The 19,685-nt window shown below is 38.5% G+C and overlaps 1 protein-coding gene across 11 annotated transcripts in view; it reads right to left on the reverse strand.

Moving 5' to 3' along the window:
• Positions 1–19,685, reverse strand: part of LOC121917460 (clathrin coat assembly protein AP180-like) — an 87,892-nt gene that overhangs the window by 23,224 nt on the left and 44,983 nt on the right. For 3 of the 11 annotated variants that reach the window (XM_042443442.1, XM_042443449.1, XM_042443443.1), the window contains 9 exons: positions 19,472–19,499; positions 14,415–14,524; positions 13,470–13,573; positions 7,052–7,066; positions 6,698–6,859; positions 3,378–3,485; positions 2,541–2,822; positions 2,229–2,309; positions 1,994–2,065 (listed from right to left, as the gene is read on the reverse strand). In XM_042443442.1, coding sequence (XP_042299376.1) covers positions 1,994–2,065; positions 2,229–2,309; positions 2,541–2,822; positions 3,378–3,485; positions 6,698–6,859; positions 7,052–7,066; positions 13,470–13,573; positions 14,415–14,524; positions 19,472–19,499 — 962 coding nt within the window. The remainder of the gene's footprint in view (positions 1–1,993; positions 2,066–2,228; positions 2,310–2,540; positions 2,823–3,377; positions 3,486–6,697; positions 6,860–7,051; positions 7,067–13,469; positions 13,574–14,414; positions 14,525–19,471; positions 19,500–19,685) is intronic. The other 8 variants (XM_042443447.1, XM_042443450.1, XM_042443448.1 and 5 more) reach the window with 6 other exon arrangements.

The following is a 19,685-nucleotide window of genomic DNA, read 5'->3' on the forward strand; positions in this document are numbered from 1 at the left end:
TTTCAAGTACACTAGGGTTAGAACATTGTTTACTAGCTTGTATGAATTTACCAAAGTTCCCTAAGTGTGGGTGGAACTGAGAAATCTTCAGGGATACAGAACTTTAGGCACTGGGGATGAATCTGGCTTTGCGGGAAACCCATTCCAACCCCATTCCAATCTAATTTTCTCTACTTTGCAACAAAACTTTTCCCATGACACCGTAATGTGTGTTGGGGGGCTGGTGGTGATGTGGTGTGGTGTGCTAGGGTTCCTCAGCTTTTATGCAGGCTCCTCCTCCTATTCCAGCAAATTAAAATACTCCTTCTATGGCTTAATTACTAGCCATTTTAAGCTAAATTTTGGTGGCATTTTTGATAAACTTTTCCCTTTGTGTCCATATATCACTGTAATGTGGGCAAATACCACCTTTCTGAAACAGAATTTAGTCTTTGCCTTGACAAGGTTCCCTGCCCCCATCTTTGGTTTAAATGTTGGTAGAGGGGATGAGACTAACATTTAAGCAGATTCATTCATGTAACCTTAAACCATGGCTTAAAACTACATTCAGTCTAAATCCAGTAAGTCAACCAAAGTTTTGGGCGCCACAAGATTCTGTTTCACATCTGCATTCTCTTCATATACATAATTAAAGAATAGGAGGAACATGCTACTGTCCCTGTCCCCATCACCATGCCTGTTATCTGGGCTCTGTACCAAATTTCCAGGCAATGGCAAAAAGTTTGAAAAATGAGCTTGTTGCACATGTAGAGGTTCTTCTACATGATTAGGAGGTTTAGGCTTCCCAGCTGTGTGAAAACCTTTATGAATACAAAGAAAAAACAGGTGGAAAAATGTTGGGGACAAGGAGCAGTGCAGCCTTACTCCCCTTTAATTGCACAGATCTACATCATGCAAACAATCAATATTTCTTTGAAGTTCCTTCTCCTTTTTCCCAAAGTTGGTGTGAGGAGGAAAAAAAGCTCAAGATATTGGTTGGAATCTGGATATCTTTATCTCTTCTGTGTGCTCTCCAGAACAGGGATGAAGGGCAGTGGTGCACATTCCTAGTAGGTGTCATGTGGAACTTTTGTTATGAGAAAGGGGAAATTCATCCCACCCTGACCTCCCCTTGTTTTACTACATTATTCTTTTTCTTCTTTTTAAATCACACACTGCAGAACACTTAGAGATGACTTAAAACAGCTTATGCTAAAGCACAAATAAACATGAGACTGAGCATCATAAAGCAGCCTTAACTTTATAGAGCATGAAAACCCAAGCCAAGCTCCAAAACCATCTGTGAAATCTGTAAACTGAACAGTATTAATTGACATCTAGATAAATTTTACATTTCTGGCCAATCCACCCAAGACTTCCAGCATAAATCTACATCCTGCAGCAGAGAGGAAAATGTGTGAACTTTCCCATGGAAATATCTTGTGGTAATGGCTCATTTATGTCATCTGTTCGGTGACCCTCCAAATGCAATCTGTGTATTCAAGCCCCTTCAAAACCTTCTTTGTAATTATTAAGGTATACCACATTTTTCCTACAACATTTGCCATATGATGTAAAGGCAAATGTAAGGCAAGTTTGACTGGATTCTAAGAAAGTATGGTTAGCACTACCCTCTTCACTTTTCCTTACAACCTTTCTTGCCTTATAGGCTAGTAGCTCTTATCAAAGCTGTTGTGTATGGGGTTAGAGGTTGAATGGGATAAGCATTTTGCATAAAGCCACAGAGTCTCCATGACAACTGGTAGGATACAATGGGACCTCATTGAATTTATCTTTCTCTCAAAAACTTTGTTTTGTGCATTGTTCAAATATCAACAGAATACTGGGCATGAGGAGCAATTCAAAGATCAGCTCAGTTATTGATGCTGCTTTTTTTTTTTAAAGTTGCCAACAAAATCTTCACCAAATCAATAGAGTAGTTTTAAAATATCTGTTTTGGGAAGGTAGTCATAAATCACATGGGGGGGAAATGTAAGAAGTAACAAGCACTCACCAGATAAGAGATCACCAGTGAGAGAACTCTCAGGCACAGGAGAAGCTCCAGTTGGTGGAGAAGAAAAAGTATCTTCCAGAAATCAAAGAAAAATGAAGCAGAAAAGTGAAGATTGCAGAAAGGATGAGATGCTCACAGTTTACAAAAAAATCCCACCAACCAAACAGCAAAGCAACTGAGAGAGGAAGGAGTTTGGAACATTAAAGGGAAAGGATATTTGTTTTTTTTTTTTTACCTGTACCAAACAGGTCTATGCTAGGAGTAGCATCTGGCTTAGGTGCTGCAGGGGCTTCAGGAGGTGCAGAGTCAAACAAATCTAAGATCAAGAACATACATGTCTTTAACTCATTTCTAGGAGATAAGCCTTCTCATTTTTTTTTTTGTTCCAGCTTCAACCTGGAGTTTGTATTTCCTTCCAAAAGGAGCTGTCACATACAGTATACATGCAAAACATTATTTGCGTTTGCATATATTATACATCTTAAGAAAAACCAATTAACCCTGGTATATTTTAATTTTATTTTTAAAAGAGTTAAAAACAAATTACCACCAAAGATATCTAGAGCAGGAGGAGGAGCAGAGGTGGTGGTAGTGGTGGTGGTAGCAGACGTGGTAGCAGTAGTGGTAGTGGTAGTAGTAGAAGCAGTTGTAGCAGGGGTTGGAGGGGCCATGGTGGCAGCTGCAGCTGGAGTAGGAGTAGTTGCGGGAACTGGAGTGGCTGCACTAGTTGTAGGGGTAACTATAGGAACGCTGGTCTCAGTTGGCTTCATAGCAAAGAGGTCCAGCTCTTGAGCAGCCTCTGCACTGCCTTCAGATGGGGCAAAGGGGTCTTGTAAAAGGAGAGGGCAAAATATACACATATATAAAGGATCAGTAGGGAAGGAGATTGAGAGAAACCACATACAATGTGGATTAAAAACCATACACACAGATATAGTACATTTCATAGACAGACAACAGAAAGGCACAGATTGATAGCTAGTTTCAGTCTACAGCATCTTACTGACTGATTAAAAATACAGAGTTTTTTTACTTCCTCTAAAATATGGCATTTGTCACACTGAGGGAAAGGCTTCCAAAGTTTTAGCAATTTCATTATAAAAGGACAGAAACCAATTACAGATAAATCCCATCAACTCACATGCACCATTCAGCACTGTTCACATTTTCAGCACTAGCAAACATTTTGCTGATACATGCTCTGGTGTCTAGAAATTTGGGTTGTGCTTGACAGATCAGAATGACTACCTTTAGACACTCAAGAGAGAATATTAAAGGAGGAGTGGGGGTGGAGGGGGAAGACAAAATATACTGCCATGTAGTTTCTTTTAATAAATACAACACACAAGACAAATGACTGACTAGCTAATGAGATGGGACCCACCATTTCCTGAACATGCATCAAGAGCTGCTGCTACAGGGGTTGGGGTAGCTGGTGCTGCCGCCCCTTCAGGTGCCGCAGGGGCTTCACTAGGAGAAGCTGCAAAGGCATCTTGAGTGCAGTTTTAGGAACCGAAATTAAGGAGAATAAAAACAAGAAGAAAATATAGTAAAAGAACTAAGTTAAATGGCATACAAGATTCCCTTATACAAATCAAAGGGTATTATGTTCTGGGATTCATTTGGGTGAGTCTTTTTGCAGGCACCAATAGTTTTTTTTTTAAAGTTGACATGTGTGTTGAAATCAACTTATTCATATTAGGTGAGCTTAACAAAAGATAACCTGTGCTTACAGGTAAGATATGAAGGGTAGCAAATGGTGATAAGAGGCTCATTGTATAAGGGTTCTGAACAGCATGCTTTATAACATTCAGAGAAAATAAAAAAGAAATACACTCATGGACTCTATGAAACTTTGAGGATAAATCAAGAATAACTGAGATGTTAATATTTTCCTGTTCTGTCAGGAACCTCTTGTTAATATCTGTATAGTAACTTTAGCTTTAGGGCATTTCCTAAGACATAGGTATTAAATTACACCAAAAGATCTGTTATTTGTACTCTTAACCACAACACTCCTTGACTTTACAGCAGAAGGAAGATGTCCAGCTGGACTGAGTATCTCTTGGAACAGAGTATTAATAATGCTAATATCCCAACAATTGACTCAAGCTTTCTCCTTAATGAGCTGGATTACTGCAAGGACTAAATCCAATTGTTAGTCCCAACCAGAAACAATGCAGAAACTGTAAGTGTTACCTTACCAAGTTTTCGCTGATTCAATGGTTGTACTCTAGTGGGGTCTAACCACTAAATTTAGGCTTAAGTATACACTGTATGTAGTGCAATCTTAACCAGTTTGACATCCTTTTTTCTTGTATTCCTATCTCCAAGACAAACCTCATCCACACAACATGAGGTCATGGGATATCTGCTAAAAGTGAAATTGTACAATGATTACTTTTGTTAACATTTCTCACAGTCATATCCAGAAGTAATGGGCCCAAATTATCCTGATACTCTAGGCCCATCTTGCACTAGCTGGATACAAGAATCATGGGATATATGGTATTAATGGCATTTTGCAGTTTATACATGGTTTGGATATTGAAATATTAGTACTCCCACTTCCCAAAGTGCAACAACAAAGTCAAGTACATTGCTAGTGAGACAGCTATTGAAAGGAAATACATGTCTCTGTATAAATGGCACAAATGCATTTTTCAGAGCATTCAGTACTGCCTCCTTACCAGTTAGTAATCCCATGTGATGGTAATGGAAGTGATGGTGGAGAAACAAGAGGCACTGACTAGATCTGGTATAGAAGACATCTAACCCACAAAATGGATATGATCCATGGGGAAAGCTACAACTAATCTTTCTGAGACTCCTGCCCCATAGCAATGGTGCAGGAGGGTGCAGTAGCTTTTCTCACTTTCCCTCTTATAATACTATGACCTACTATCCTCTTTACACTGCTATATTGCCATATTGGAATTCAGTTTACTCCAGTGGCTGCCAGCGAAAGGTGGGCATAGAGTGTAGTGGAGAAGAGAAGAAATTGAAGAAATCAAGACTGTGGGAACTTTAAAGAGAAAAGAGGGCTTTGAATTGCAACCTAGCAATCATAATTTTGTATGCTAGGCAAGAACCTAAAAAGAAAATGTTTATTTACAATTTTCCCAAGCACAGAAAGCTCTACATGCTGTTAGACAAACACCTAAACACAAAAAAAAATACTGATGCCAACTATTCTATAAAGCTCATGTTGACATGCATCTGAACTGCAAAAGAACATGTTAAAGCTGGTTTTAAATCTACTGAAGAGCAAAAGAACCAGAAAAGAGCAACAGGAAATGGAGTCTGCCAAGTTCTCATTTTGTTTCAGTTCATAACTAAAACAGTTATGTTTGTTGTTGTTGTTGTTCACTTGACACAATTCAGCAAACTGTATGGCAGTTGTCCCAATAATTATTTGAGAAAATTTCATTTTCAAATATTTTATTTTGATAAGGTAAGCAGGAAGTGTGCATTGAAAGCCATATTAAAATACTAAATATGGACTGAATATAATTACACAACTTACTCTGCAGGTCACACTCTGGCTGCATCTACTCTGTAGAATTAATGCAGTTTGACATAGCTTTAACTGCCAAGGCTCAAGACTTATGAGATTTGGAATTCTGTGAGATATTTAGCCTTCACTGTCAGACACCTCTGGTGACACAACAAACTACATATCCCAGGATTACATAGGATGGAGCCACGACAATTAAAGTGGTGTCAAATTGCATTAATTCTGCAGTATGGCAGCAGCCTTTGTTTATCCTAAGCAATCTCCTCATCACTTGATACTGTCTTGTGGAATACATATAACAAAACAGAGTACAGAATGGCTGAGCTTCTCTTTCTCAATTTACCAGCCTGTGGGATCCTGCACTACTGAGCCATACCAATGATTATAGCTCCACTGCATGCAAACCAGTACACATGAAATATGCCAAGTCTTACAAATGGACCACGGCTGATCATTGTTACACTATGGATGGTGGCAGCCATTCATTTGCAAACATTGGACCTTTAGTCGAAGCCTAGTAGAGGAAATGCCTATACAATATTCACCCATAGTTCTTATTGTAACCAATTTAAGGGTATGATATCCCAACAAGGTATATTCCAGTTCCCTTTAAATGGCATAGTTCAATTATTCCCAAGCTCTGGTCCCCTAGGTGTTTTAAGTTCAACTTCCAAAAGTCTCAGCCATTTTGGCCAATGGTTTGGAATTCTGGGAGAGGTACAAAACACCTGGAAGACAACAGTTTGGGAATCAATAGCATAGGTGATACAGTACATCCTGTCTATCCAGGGAACCTTTCTTCTTGCATTGAACAGAAGATTCAAAGGTGTGATTTCTCTTGAAACCTCAACACAGGGGAAAAGGGCAGCCCTTCTTTTCCCATGTTCCCAAACCTGATAAATAATTAAAGACATTTGTGTAATGTAAAAAAAACCAACCCATTTACTGCCTTGTATAGTTTGGCCTCCATACTGCTTCCCTGGGATCTATTCTCAAAAGCAGCTCCACCTCTGTAGAATTTAATACAGGAATTGGCCTCTCCTGACATTTCTAGGTATCAGAAGAATTACATTATGTTAATTCTGTTAGTGACGCTAAGAAGACTAGTTAGCCATCCTCCCTGTTTAAATTGAAGAACTAAAGAGAAAAGGGAAAAAGAGGAAAAGAACCTGCAAGGCTAAACTAACCTCCAAAGAGATCCACTTCGGTAGCAGTAGTAACAGGTGCAGTTGCAGAAGAAGAAGCAGTTGCTAATTCAGTTGTTGCAGCAGGAGCTGGAGTGGGCTCTGGTGCAAATGGATCTGTAATCTGTGGCTCAGAGGTAACACCAGAAAGCGCAGCCAAACTGTCTACATGTGTCCATATATGAAGATCAAATGGAAATAGTGAGCAGAAGAGAGGGGGAGGGGAACCCAAACTAACACTACATTGCAAAAAAAAAAAAAAAAAAGAAAGAAAGGGCAGAAAGAGGCAGACCTAGACTAGTTGTATATTTCAAAATTTGAACTGGAGGAAACCATTAGAAATCAAGTATTACTCACCCTCTCCCAAGAGATCTGCAACATTGTCCATTAGAAGATAGCAATGTAAAGAAATAAGAGAGTTAACAGAACTGCCAGAGTCAACAACCATGCTATCCAGAAGTCATTCCTTGCCAAAGTGGAACTATTTCAAATCAAGAGGATGCTGCTCTAATTCCAGGTATGCCACCTTGCGTATGGTTTTATGTGATGCAGGCTGCTTTTCTTTTCCAAAGCTCCTAAAAACAAAAACTCCTTAAGTGACTTGAAATTTCTGAATCTCTTTCTATTACAGCTTCATCCAACCCATGACTACCTTAAAAAATATAGTGATTCAGGCCCAGAAATGTATGCCCATTTCCAGCTTAAAGGAGGTTGTCTGACCTCCCTCTGAGGCCTTGTCTGCATTGGCCAGGATATTCAAGGGACAGCCCAGAGTATCCTGGCCCCACAACAACCACCCTGCCCTGCCCGTGTTACCTTGGCCTCTGTTCCTGTGCTGTGGTGGCTGGCTGCATGGGCATCCCACTGGGCCATCCACTGTGAGTCACTTGCATGTGAGGTAACATGGCTGGGCACCTTGGTCAAACCTCAGAATGAGCAGGCTGCAGGTGCCGCAGATGAGCCAGATGGCCAGGTGGTGATGACTGTGAAGACAGCTGTGATGACATGGACCTTCCCAGAAGTTCTGGACAAATGGGTATATTTTTTAAAAAATTAATTTAAGGCTGTTAACCCATTTCTGGTGTGGATTGTGCCAAACGTTGTCTGAGCTGCCTGCACCAGAATGGGGGTTTGGGATGTGCATTGTCCAAGCAAGACACCACCAGAAGAGCAGGGATGGACTTTTTGGTTTGTGCAGACAAGGCCTGAATGGCCAGATAAGCAAATGGCTCAGCTGGATTTTCTAGAAGTGAGGTACTCAGAGGATTTTCTCCCAGCACCAATCTCCACAGGGCAAAACTGGAGAAGACACAATATTTGGTTTAGCTATCAAGGCCAACCCAAAAATTGTAAATCAATACCATTGAAGTGAAGTTAATAGAATTTTTCTTGTTAGATTCTAGTACATTACACAATCTATCAGAACATGCTTCTCTGAGTGATCTGAATAGGCCAGAGGTTGTTCTTATGCAGTGATTTCAGATAGCCAGGCAATTATTTTCTGGTTTTCTCTATATATTCACCATGTAAAACAAAAGAGACCAAGATTATCCAGTAAAGATACCCCATTCTGCTTACTAGTCCAAAGGCAAAGGAAGAACTAATGCTTTGGCAGTTCTGCTTAGAAGAAGTAAATTGCTGTTATTAAAGTGATTGTTTTAGAAGAAATGTTCTTTATACCCTTATCACTATCTCATTTCCAGTTTCCTTTGCAGCAAAACAAAAAGAGGCTATTCAGGCACCATGAAATAGGGTAGTGTAATTCTGCAAGGGGCAGAAGAGAGTTAACTCCCATTTCCAGCCCTCTAACCGCATGTGTTTATCAAATATAAATATCAAATATATATCAAATATATAAAATATAACAAGATCACATGAAAAGCCTCCAAGCTTGAAAGAGACTCTTTTCTTTGGAAGGCAGCCTATCCACACTTTAAAGGCAGTGGGATCATATGAAGAGGATAGGGATAGCATAGTCCCCTTCTTATGTTTCAAGTTTTTCAGTTTCCTAACATCTAAATGGGACTTTACTCCTGTGCAGACGATCAGTGTCAATTATATCCTGAGTTTCCATAACCAGGTATGTATATATACCTATTCAGCTAACATGATTAACATTTTAAAAAATAAGAGAGAAGAATGCTGTGTAGCCACTGCCATCAACCCTAGGTAATGCCCAGAAAACCCATGCCAGCACAGGCACTAATTCCAGACCTTACTGCCACCATCAGTTATCTTTTAGGGATATCCCACTATCCAGCCCTAGCTGCAAGTGGAAGAGAAAATCTCTAGTGAGGGGAGAGTAAGACAAAGAGAGATAGAAAGAAAGTGAGAGGGAAGACTTTTTTTCTCCATGCCTTCTCCTGAACGTAGCTTACCATTTTGGCTGTCTTTGAAGTTACAGAGTTCAAAGGGATACTGAATACAGTCAGCCCTCCAAACCCACTGATTTTTTTATCCATGGATTCAAGCATTCATGGATATAATGTATTTTCCAAAAGCAAACCTTAATTTTGCCAGTTTATATAATGCAAACCATTTTACTATGTCATTGTATTTAATGGGACTGGAACATCCATGGATATAGGTATCCATGGAGTGTCCCAGAATCAAACCCCAGCAGATACCAAGGGCCCACTATACTTTATTTTGAAGAGTCATGTGAATGTATATGTGCATGGCCCCACTCTTTAACTGGAGGGCATGTAGACCTTGGCATGGAGGGAGTTGGCATGCCACAACCTGTTACTGGCATTATTTACCACAAGCCGGTTTGTACTACTAGAAGTCAACTGCTACTTTCCCTCAGGCACAGTCTGAAATGTTATGAAAAGGTATAAAACACATTTGCTCAAAGACCCCTGTTAGGACACAAAATATGAACAGTCATGTCACAGGAACCCACTGCTCTACTGTAGCATGAATGTCTACTGGTTTGTAAGCTCAAAGATGATAGAATCACACATTGCTGAGTGAATAGTATCAAATTAATGAAATGAAAGAAAACATAGGTATTTTATCCATGTCATCTTCTAAAATCTAATAAATGACCACACAAGCCAGCTACACAACCTGTAATTAAATAGATACAGAATAAAACATAGGCTCATGTGCTGTGGTATGGCATTGCTTGTTATACTGTGCACTCTACAGGTAATCCAAGGGTGTTTTGTGGAGCATCTGTGTAAAATCAGGCTAATTCATGCTTATGGCTAAAATTCAATATTAGTACTACCTAGAATAAATCCATCTAATTCAGTTTTGACTATGGGGTGAAACAGACTGGCAGCTTCAGCTGGCTTTGGGGTGGCATAGGGCCATGGGCTTCAGATGATGCACGCCCTGACGATGCCCCCAAGCCAGTGTCACGCTGCAAGCCCACCCAGACGGTGGGCAGTGTTGCGACGCTCCAGTGGCATGGCATTTACTGGAGCACTGAAAAACCGCCACCATTGCAGAAAAGACATAAAAAAGGAGCAGCATTCTCTCCAGATACAACTGGAGGCCAGGAAAAGTGCAGGGGGAGAAGTCCCACCCTGGAAGTCCCGCCCCCGGAAAAACTTTTAGTTGGGGCACTTGGCCCCAAAAAGGTTTGCCATTGCTGCCCTATACGGCCATCTGTTTTGGCCTTTACATTTCTTGTTATAAGTCATGCTCATTTCTACCCTATCTAGAATGGCTTAAATCCTAAATATTTTTATTTCCTGGATTCAACTTTGTCCATTTGTGTCATTTTGTGGCTGGTAGTCAGTTTTTGTTCCATGCTGCTGTTTTTGCTTCCTGCTGCCTTCCTCCACAGCCACTAATGAGACCCATATATCAATCAAATGCACTGAAACAAAGAAGTTGACAGACTGTTAATTTGGGGCCTGAACAGACAGGCCAAAAAAAGCTGCTTCAGGTCACTTTGGAAGTGTGCTGTTTAAATGATGCATGCATTCTAAGAGGCTGGAAGCAGCACCAAAGCCATGCTCCAGTCCTAAGGGCTGGAGCCCAGCTTTGGCACAGCTTCTGGCCTCTTAAACAGCATACCTCCAAAGTGGCCCAAACCAGCTTTATTTTGGCCTATTTGTTCAGGCCCTTGGTATCTAATTCCTAATTCCCTTCTACTGCTAAAATATCCCAGATATGAAAGGCTTAAAAAGAGGTTCCAACAAACTATCTATGCAATTTAGTCATAGACACACAACAAAATAGTTGTTTTATGAATCTTTACCAACAAATTTTATTTTTAAATGGTATATGAGTTCTACATTTCCTATTTGTTTCATATTCCCACTTGAATAGTCTTAATAGGTGTTAGAAAGTTTTCTGAGCAGCCTCCATGGTGGTTCCAGAATGCTGCATATTTAATTGCAATTTAAGGCATTCAAGTTTTAAATCTCACATTATTTCTGCAGAAGGAGAGAATTAAAGCCCAGCATAGTTAGAGATATAGGGATTTCGTTATAGGCAAGTCAAATGTAAAATGAGAGCACAATTCAGTATCAGCATTTTATTATTCTAATCAATATAATGATTAGCAGAAATGGAGAACACTTTGGACTGAACCATAGACTGATTCACTGCAGACTTGCCAGAAGAAAAACTTTCAACATAGATTTGTATACAACATAGCATTTGAAATATGAAATAAGGTATGAAATATAAAAGTAAATAATGGAATAACTGAAATATGGAAAGAAATAATAGTAACTGTAGAAATTCAGAATTCAGGACTATTATTCTGATCTTAAAGTTTCTTGTACTGCAATAAATTTCCAAGTTTCATAAAGATAATGCTTAGTCAAATCCATGACAGATTGTCACTCTAGCTAGAAAAGTAATATTACAGTATATATGTTTAAAACAAAATTGGAAGCTGTAGTTATTGCTTTTCTCAAGTCATGATCCTGTCCTTGTAAATTTCCAGGCTTCTTATCTGTTTTGGAAGCTGACGAAATTCAGTTAAAAAAAAAAATTCTAACATTGTACTATGATTTTTTTATAATCCAGTTTTTATTGTCTCATATATCCATTTGTTTGAAATGCAAACAAAGAGGTGCACACCAAGAATGCTAGTCTTGAGTGACTTTTCCTCAGCGGGCACTGGAAGCATTCTTCCTAGCAAGAGATGATAAAGTGGAAGTGGTATCCTTCTGAGACGTCTTCCTGAGATGGGATTTAGGGTTACTGCTACGCAGTAATTCCTGTCTGTCTTGGAGGGGCAGACCCAGACGGTGGTGTTGGGAGACTCCTGTTCAACTCCTTGACCGCTAATCTGTGGGGTCCCACAGGGTTCTGTGTTGTCCCCCATGTTATTTCATTATATTTAATATCTACATGAAACCCAAAGTTTTGGGGTGTGATGTCATCAGTACATGGATGACACCCAACTCTATCTTTCCTTTCTATCTGATTCCAAGGAAGCTGTCTCTGTGCTGAACCAGTGTCTGCTGTCAGTAATGGACTGGATGAGGGCAAACAAATTGAAGCTTAATCCAGACAAGACTGAGGTGCTCCTGCTCAGTCGTAAGACAAGTCAGGAAATTGGGATTTTGCCTGTGCTGGATGGGGTTACACTCTCTCTAAAATCTCAGACTCGCAGCTTGGGTGTGCTCCTGGACAACACTCTGACCCTCGATTCCCAGGTTTCAGCAATGGCCAGGAGTGCATTTGCACAGTTTAAACTAGTGCACCAGCTGTGCCCATTCCTTGAGTGTCAGATCTGGCCACAGTGACATATGCCTTGATTACATCCTGTTTAGACTACTGTAACACACTCTATGTGGGGCTGCCTTTGGAAACTGTTAGGAAACTTCAGTGGGTTCAAAACACTGCAGCCAGAATGCTGACTGGAGCCAGTTATAGGGAGCATATAATCTCCCTTGTTGAAACAGCTTCCCGGTTTACCGGTTCAAGCAAGCTTTTTAAAATCATGCAAGCCTGGTTTTATGGGGGAGGGGGATTGGTTTAAATTATGTTTTTAGCTTTTGTATGTTTTAAATTTTGACCTTTTAGTCTATTAATTAGGTTATTTTAATTGTTTTTAAACATGCTGTTTTAATGTGTTTTGTATTGTGAGCCTTCATGAGTCCCTTTTTGGGAGAAAGGTGGGGTAGAAATAAAATAAATAATAATAACAGGAAGAAGACACCAGAACCTCATCCCACTCCTTCTATGTCCATTGTGGTAAATGAAGCTCAGTGACATAAATGAGCCCTGTCCCCCTGGTGAGTTAGCAGTGGATATGGCATCTTCATTCCACCCTCCCCTGCTCTACAGGCCACTGTTGATATCTCCAGATAGCCTCAGTTCAACCTAGAACTAGTCAAGCATAGAAACTCTGAGAACTATGTTTTCATGAAGTGATATATTAAATTAGCAAGACCAGAACAAGTGGCTGCTGAACCCTTAGAAAAGTAATCCTACTTTGTGCCTACTCTAAATATTACAGTACATTTATAAAAACTCAATGGCCCTTGTATTAGATATTTTCAGGAATGATTCTGCCACATGTAGAAATATAGTTATTTCCCTAGATAATATGAAATCAAGCTTAGCAAAAAAAGTAGTTTGATGATTTTGCAGCTTTGGTTGGTTCATACCACAGTTGTAACACATGCAAAATGAAATATGAAGTGTTTCATAAAGTCTACAGAATGGCTAGAAGAAAGACGGAAAGAAGAAGAAATGAAATAAAGGAGCACAGTGAAGAAAGAATGCTGCCAACAATCAAATCTGGCCTTATCCCAATTCAAGGTATTCAAGAAATCTGAGATGAGAATGTTTTTACCTCCCCATGAAGTTGCCCCAGCAGAAGCTGCTGACGCTGCTTGTGCAGTAGTAGATGTGAAGTCTGGCTGAAGATCTAGAAGATCACTGGAAGGTTTGGAAGCACTATTATGAAAATAAGACATAAAAATCTTGTAATTTTGAAAGGGTTGAAACTCGTATGAAAAGAATTTACAAAGATAATAACGGTGTATTCAAGAAAATAACCAGGAAGGCAACTCAAGTACTTATGTGGTACAGCCTGGTACAGTCGCAATCCTGTAACCTATAGGTAATTTATCTACAGCACGGCTGCTACAAGCAACAAAGGAAGAAAGACTTTGTGGCACACCTGGATAAGGTGCAGACCCTCTTGTCATTTCCTTCTCTGTTCTATGTACTTTCTCATGCACTTACTTTGCCTTTCCAATAAAAAACACACAAACTCAAGCTGGCTAAAAATAATTAGTAAAAACAAATTAAACACTAAAAGTATTAAAATTATTAAATTAATCAATAAACATCAAAATAGTTTAAAATGTCAGTTGGGAGACATGTGTCTTTACACTCTTTCCAAAACAGCAGCATTAGGAATTGATCCTAAATCTGAAGAGAATGTATTCCACAGTCTGAGAACAATATGGGAGAAAGCCCTCTCCTCTGTGCCTGTTAGGTGAGCTTCTACAGGTGACAGTATCCTCAAGAAGCAAGATAAAATTAGAAGCAGAAGATGCATGAGTGCATGGGAGGGGGTGCATTAAACATGCATATACATGTTTTGGACCTAATATATAGCATCTTTGCAAAATAAGTTGTGCACCTCCACCTGAACAGTGGAAGGTGTCTTCCAAATTGTATGAAAGACAGCTTATACTGTAGTATCTTTAAAGAAGGCAATTCTCTATACATCAATGATCTTTGAACCCAGTACATTTAAATAGAATCTTTTAATTATTGAGAAACTAACCTGACTGGAGCAGCTGTCGAAGAAGTTGCAAAGAGATCAACTGGAGGAGATGTATCAATACTTTTTGCTGGGGTAGAATTAGGAGATGTAACAGTTGTGGCTGGAGAAGACTGTACAAGAAAAACTCATAAATATATAGCGACACAAAGAATATCTACTTTATTTTTTAATAGCAGCAGCTTTAAGCATCTCTGTTTTTTTCCTCCAGAGGAAAAGGATTTTAAAATCCATACTAAATATTATAGCTCCCAGTAGAAAATAGATCTTTCTTCTTGATGTCATGTTTGTTGTTTAGTAGGGCATTCTCATCCCAGTATTAAACATTAATTAATTCTATTTAATTAATTAAAAGATATATTCCTTATGTAAAACACTAAACTTGGATGCAGATAAGCTGAGTGCTGTGTTTCTGTATTTCATAAAGGTTTAAAGTTCAAAAATAAATCTTTTTACAAACCAAAGTTACCTCCTAATATTACTTCCAATATTTTTATTTCAATGATATTTAAAAAGGAAGAAGTTCAAAGGTCACACAAAATGTGACAGGGGCAGACCCAAGAGTCAGAGTCATGCTGATACCAGCTTCTTTGGAACTAGGGATGGAGGCTCTTTAAGGTGCAGCGTGCCCTAGTAGTCGGTGGGCCCCCACTCCATCTCAATTTTCAGCACAATCTGCATTCTGATATATGAACTGTGTCATCTTTAATATCTAGTGATCCGCCTTTCAAAGAGAGCCTTTGCTTCCACACAAACAGCAAAAATTAAGCAGTCTGACCCAGATTATAACAGGGGATTGGGAATAGTTAGAGCCCCTGTACTTTTATGGCAGAGCCCCTGCCTAGATTGGACTCCATAACATCACTGTTTTGAAAAGAAAGATTGCAAGTGCAAGGATGAATGTAATATATCGTCTGACCCAAAGTGGTAGTATTTTATATATCACTGTTTGCTTTTACTACTACAACAAAGCCTGCCAGGTTAGAACTGTGTTGTTACTTTGGCTAGCCCAGGGGTAGGCAACCTTTTTGAGCCGGGGGCTGGGTTGCTGTCCCTCAGACAACTGGGGGGCCGAAGCCAAAAAATAAATAATTAAATAATTTTTTTTAAAAAAATGAAATAAATAAATAAACCGGGACAAACGTAGGACAAAATTTTCAAATGGAGGGCACTTTTTTTAAAAAAATGGAGGACACGTGAAAAAATTTGCTGATTTTTAAAAAAATGTTAATATAAATGCATATTTCTGAGGCTTCTATAGACAATTGCCCCCCTTGCCCGCCTCGTCCTGATAGGCCAAAGGCCCCACACCCTCACGCAAGAGGCCAAAGGCTCCGGCAGCAATCGGCAGCAGGACCGGGCGGGGCCGGTCCCAAGGCCTTGCCGGGCCGCATCCTGCCCGCGGGCCGCAGGTTGCCTACCCCTGGGCTAGCCCATAAAGAAGAGAAGAGAGCACACCCAAGTTTATGTTACAAACCAAATCAGGGAGATAAAGAAGTCACAGAATTGTCAGCAGTTTAAAATACTGTACTGCTGCTGAGCTCTTCCCTATCCACAGCAGCTTGATACTATCTGGGGATCACTGGCTAAACATGATCTTGAATTTCCTTGCCCTGATAGAAATTGGCATCTTGATAACATCCACGTTGGAAAAGATCTCATCAGTAGATCTTTAAGACAAGGGTATTCCTTTCTTGTGCAAATCTAGTGTTTAAAACCACCCTGTCAAATTTTTCATTTTTAAGCAACCATATGTCCCCATCAAGGGTCAATTATACAGGATAGAGAGGTTTTTCTTTATACATACCAAGAGTTAGAAACTAAACATGTTTTAAAATAAGTTTTGCTTCAAAACAAGCAGAGAAAACAATACCTATGCTTTGATCCCTGAAGGAAAATACCACACTGTAATCACTTTTAGAATTAAGTAGTCCCATGTATTTAATAAAAAAAATCACACCTTGTTGCTGTTATTTGATTTGAAGACAACTTTGACCTACATCAACCCCATGAATCAGAGATCTCCAAGAGCTGCCAGGGCAAGTGTGGTCTTTTCACTTTACCAAGTATTATTATTGTTTCCAGGGTGTCGCATCACTCAATCAAATATTTATATACAAAATTGGGATGCAGGTAATTATAAAGGATTTGGCCATTCTGAGATTGGGTGTCTTTCTCGCTATGTAAAATTAGGCTTTTTTAAAAAACAAACAACAAATAGATCTTTAGGCACCAAAGTATTAAATGTTTTAAAAATGTAAAGGCATATATATGTGAAATAGACACTAATTTTATTTATTTATTTATTTATTTCAAGGATTTATAGCCTGCCTTTCTCCCACAATGGGAATTCAGGGCGGGTTACAATAATTCAAAAAGACCTAAGTAAAAACACTGATTACAAAAGCTAAAAAATAATTAAATATTATTAATATCAAAACATAAATTAAAAACACATAGTTAAAACCAGAAAAAACCTATAATACATTGACAGCATACAGCAAAACAGAAGTAAAATTCACTCACCTAATGGCCACCTAAATAAAAATGTCTTCAGCTAATTTATAAATGCATTTGTGTTTGTTCAGATTGTAAATATATATATATATATATATATATATATATTTGTAAAACAAGTATTGTTTTATACTTGTTCGCTGTCTTTGTTCACCAAAGCCTTTTGGCCTCAACATAAACCAAAGACTGTTATTTATATTTTAAAAACTTTAAAAAATTTCAAATCGGTTTTTAATTCCTCATATTGTTTAATATGTTTTTAGCTTATTTAAATTGTTTTTAGTCTGAGTAACGTGTTTTAACTCAAAGGTGTGACTGAATTATTAGATTATAGTAGTATGAAAGTATTACCAGAGAAGAATAGAATAGAAACCTCAGAGAAGCTGAGTAACTTATTTGCCTTGGTCTTCACAGTGATACATGTTGGATAGACACCCAAGGCTTTTTTAGCTATGGCATTTGAAGAACCAAGTGAAACAGAAATAACAAATGGAGTTCTAGGACTAATTGACAAATTAAAAATTAACAAGTCACCAGGTTGGCAAACAGCCAAGGGTTCTTAAGGAACTCAAATATAAGGCTCATAAAATGTGCAAAGTGACACTAAAATCAGCTTTCTTGCTAGACAATCAATCTTAATATATAGGAGAAACCAAAACTTCAGGATCTTTAACTAATCTGGGTAAATTAGTAGAAAGAATTATTAAAACATGGAGAAGAACATGCCTTGCTGAAGGAGGAGCATTATCAAGAATAAGAGCACCAACAAGCAGATAACGTAAGGATGACTGATTGATGAACACTACATATTTTGTTTAAAAAGAAATCAAGCAAGGAAGGAAGATATTTGTGGCATCTTTAGGGGATCAGTGGTACTAAATTATTTGTAAATGATCTGAGGTTGTGATATTCTATTGTAATAACCATTATTCAAGAACTGGATAACTGAAGCAGTTTGTGAAGAGTTCCAAAAGTCTCTTTCCAAACAGAGTGAATGTTCAAGAAAGTGGCAAACAAGAAATGGTAAAGTGATAACACATTGGGACAAAAATCTCAATATCACTGGTAGGATATGAATCAAGAGTGACAATTTTAGAAAATATTGTGGGGTCATGATGGAGAGCTCAATAAAGAGTTTCAGTTCAGAGATGACATTCTTTACAGGAAGCTAAACAAACAACCTTATAGCACATCATTTTACAGAATCCTATCTACAGATGATATCAGAAAGAATTATACAAATTAATTGGAGAATTTATCAAATGTACACACTCCATGAACCTTGACCAGGCACTATCAACTACCCAAAATATATAAACCAAATAACCCAGGATGGCCCATTATCTCCAGCACTGGAATCTTCACAGGTGGAGCACCTATGGACTCAGTTCTCAGACAAGATACAATTTATGTCCTGAGGGAAATATGCTCTGCCCACATCCTTGCAGAGAACATCACCCTAGACACTATGGGTATGGAATCCCTATAAACCAACCCTCCCCACAAGGATGGACTGCAAGCCATCAATAATATCATTCTGCTTGGGACTATAGTATATCTACCTACTAAACTCTGTCACTTTGTACTTGCTTAAAATTACTTTACTTTGGCAGTAACATGTACCTTTAAATTAATGGAATTGTCATGAGCACTCAGTATGCAAATTTACATCACAGTATGTAAATATCTTCATGGCTGATCTGAAACAATACTTCCTCAGTTCACACACCCAGAGACCTGAAGTACATTATAACACCAACTTTATCATTTGGACTAATGGAAATTAATCACTTGAAAAGTTTTAACAATTTTCATCAACCTGAGCCTGAAACAATCCATGTTTTCTTGACACAACTGAACAGATATACAACGAACATCTAAGCACCACTATATTAAAAGCCCACAGATCACTACACATACTTCTATGCCTCAAGCTTCCATTCAGAACACATTACAGAATCTATTACTGTATTTATAGCTAAGCCCTCCAGTACAACTGCATCTACTCAGAACTTACAATAAATACTCTGAACTCATGGATTTGCAGCCGGCATGTCTCAAACTATAATGCCCATCCAATTAGGTGCCTCCCGCCAAGCAAGACTATTTAGGGCAAATTACATACACATAGATGTTTTATCCAATAACTTGACTTCCAGTCCACAAACTCATGAATAGAGTATTACAAAGAAGCAAAAAGAAGCAAAACTCAAGCAATTATCGGTATTGTTATGGGCACTTACATGGCATCACAGTATGCAAATACTGCATATTACCTTTCATTACACCATGATACATACATTTTCAAAGGTGGCATAGATAAATTTAGTTGGTGGAGAAACAAAACATTTAATGTGCAATAACATATACTGTACATTGGTTTGCATATTTGTATTTTATATATTGTAAATGGCTCTCACTGATAATTAGCATATAAACAAAGATAGTTGGGTTCCTTAAAACAAGTATTTGACCCTCCATCTTCGTAACCATTTATCAAGAAAAATCATCTTGGCTAAAAATACAAAACATTAAATATTTACCTTGCTTAAGGGTGAAGGAGCACCAGAGCTAGAAGAGTGAACATAAGAGGGCTTGGTTTCTTTCCAAGTAAAAAACAATTCAGGAATATCTTAAGCAGGCTTGAATCACAGTCAAAAGCAAAGAACTATATTTAAAGATTTGTGTATTTCTACATCTGGGTCCTACAGTTTTGGAATAACATGGGCTTTTACATTGATAATTTTTATGCTAAAT

Source organism: Sceloporus undulatus, unplaced genomic scaffold, assembly GCF_019175285.1.
Source record: "Sceloporus undulatus isolate JIND9_A2432 ecotype Alabama unplaced genomic scaffold, SceUnd_v1.1 scaffold_19, whole genome shotgun sequence".
NCBI lineage: Eukaryota > Metazoa > Chordata > Lepidosauria > Squamata > Phrynosomatidae > Sceloporus > Sceloporus undulatus.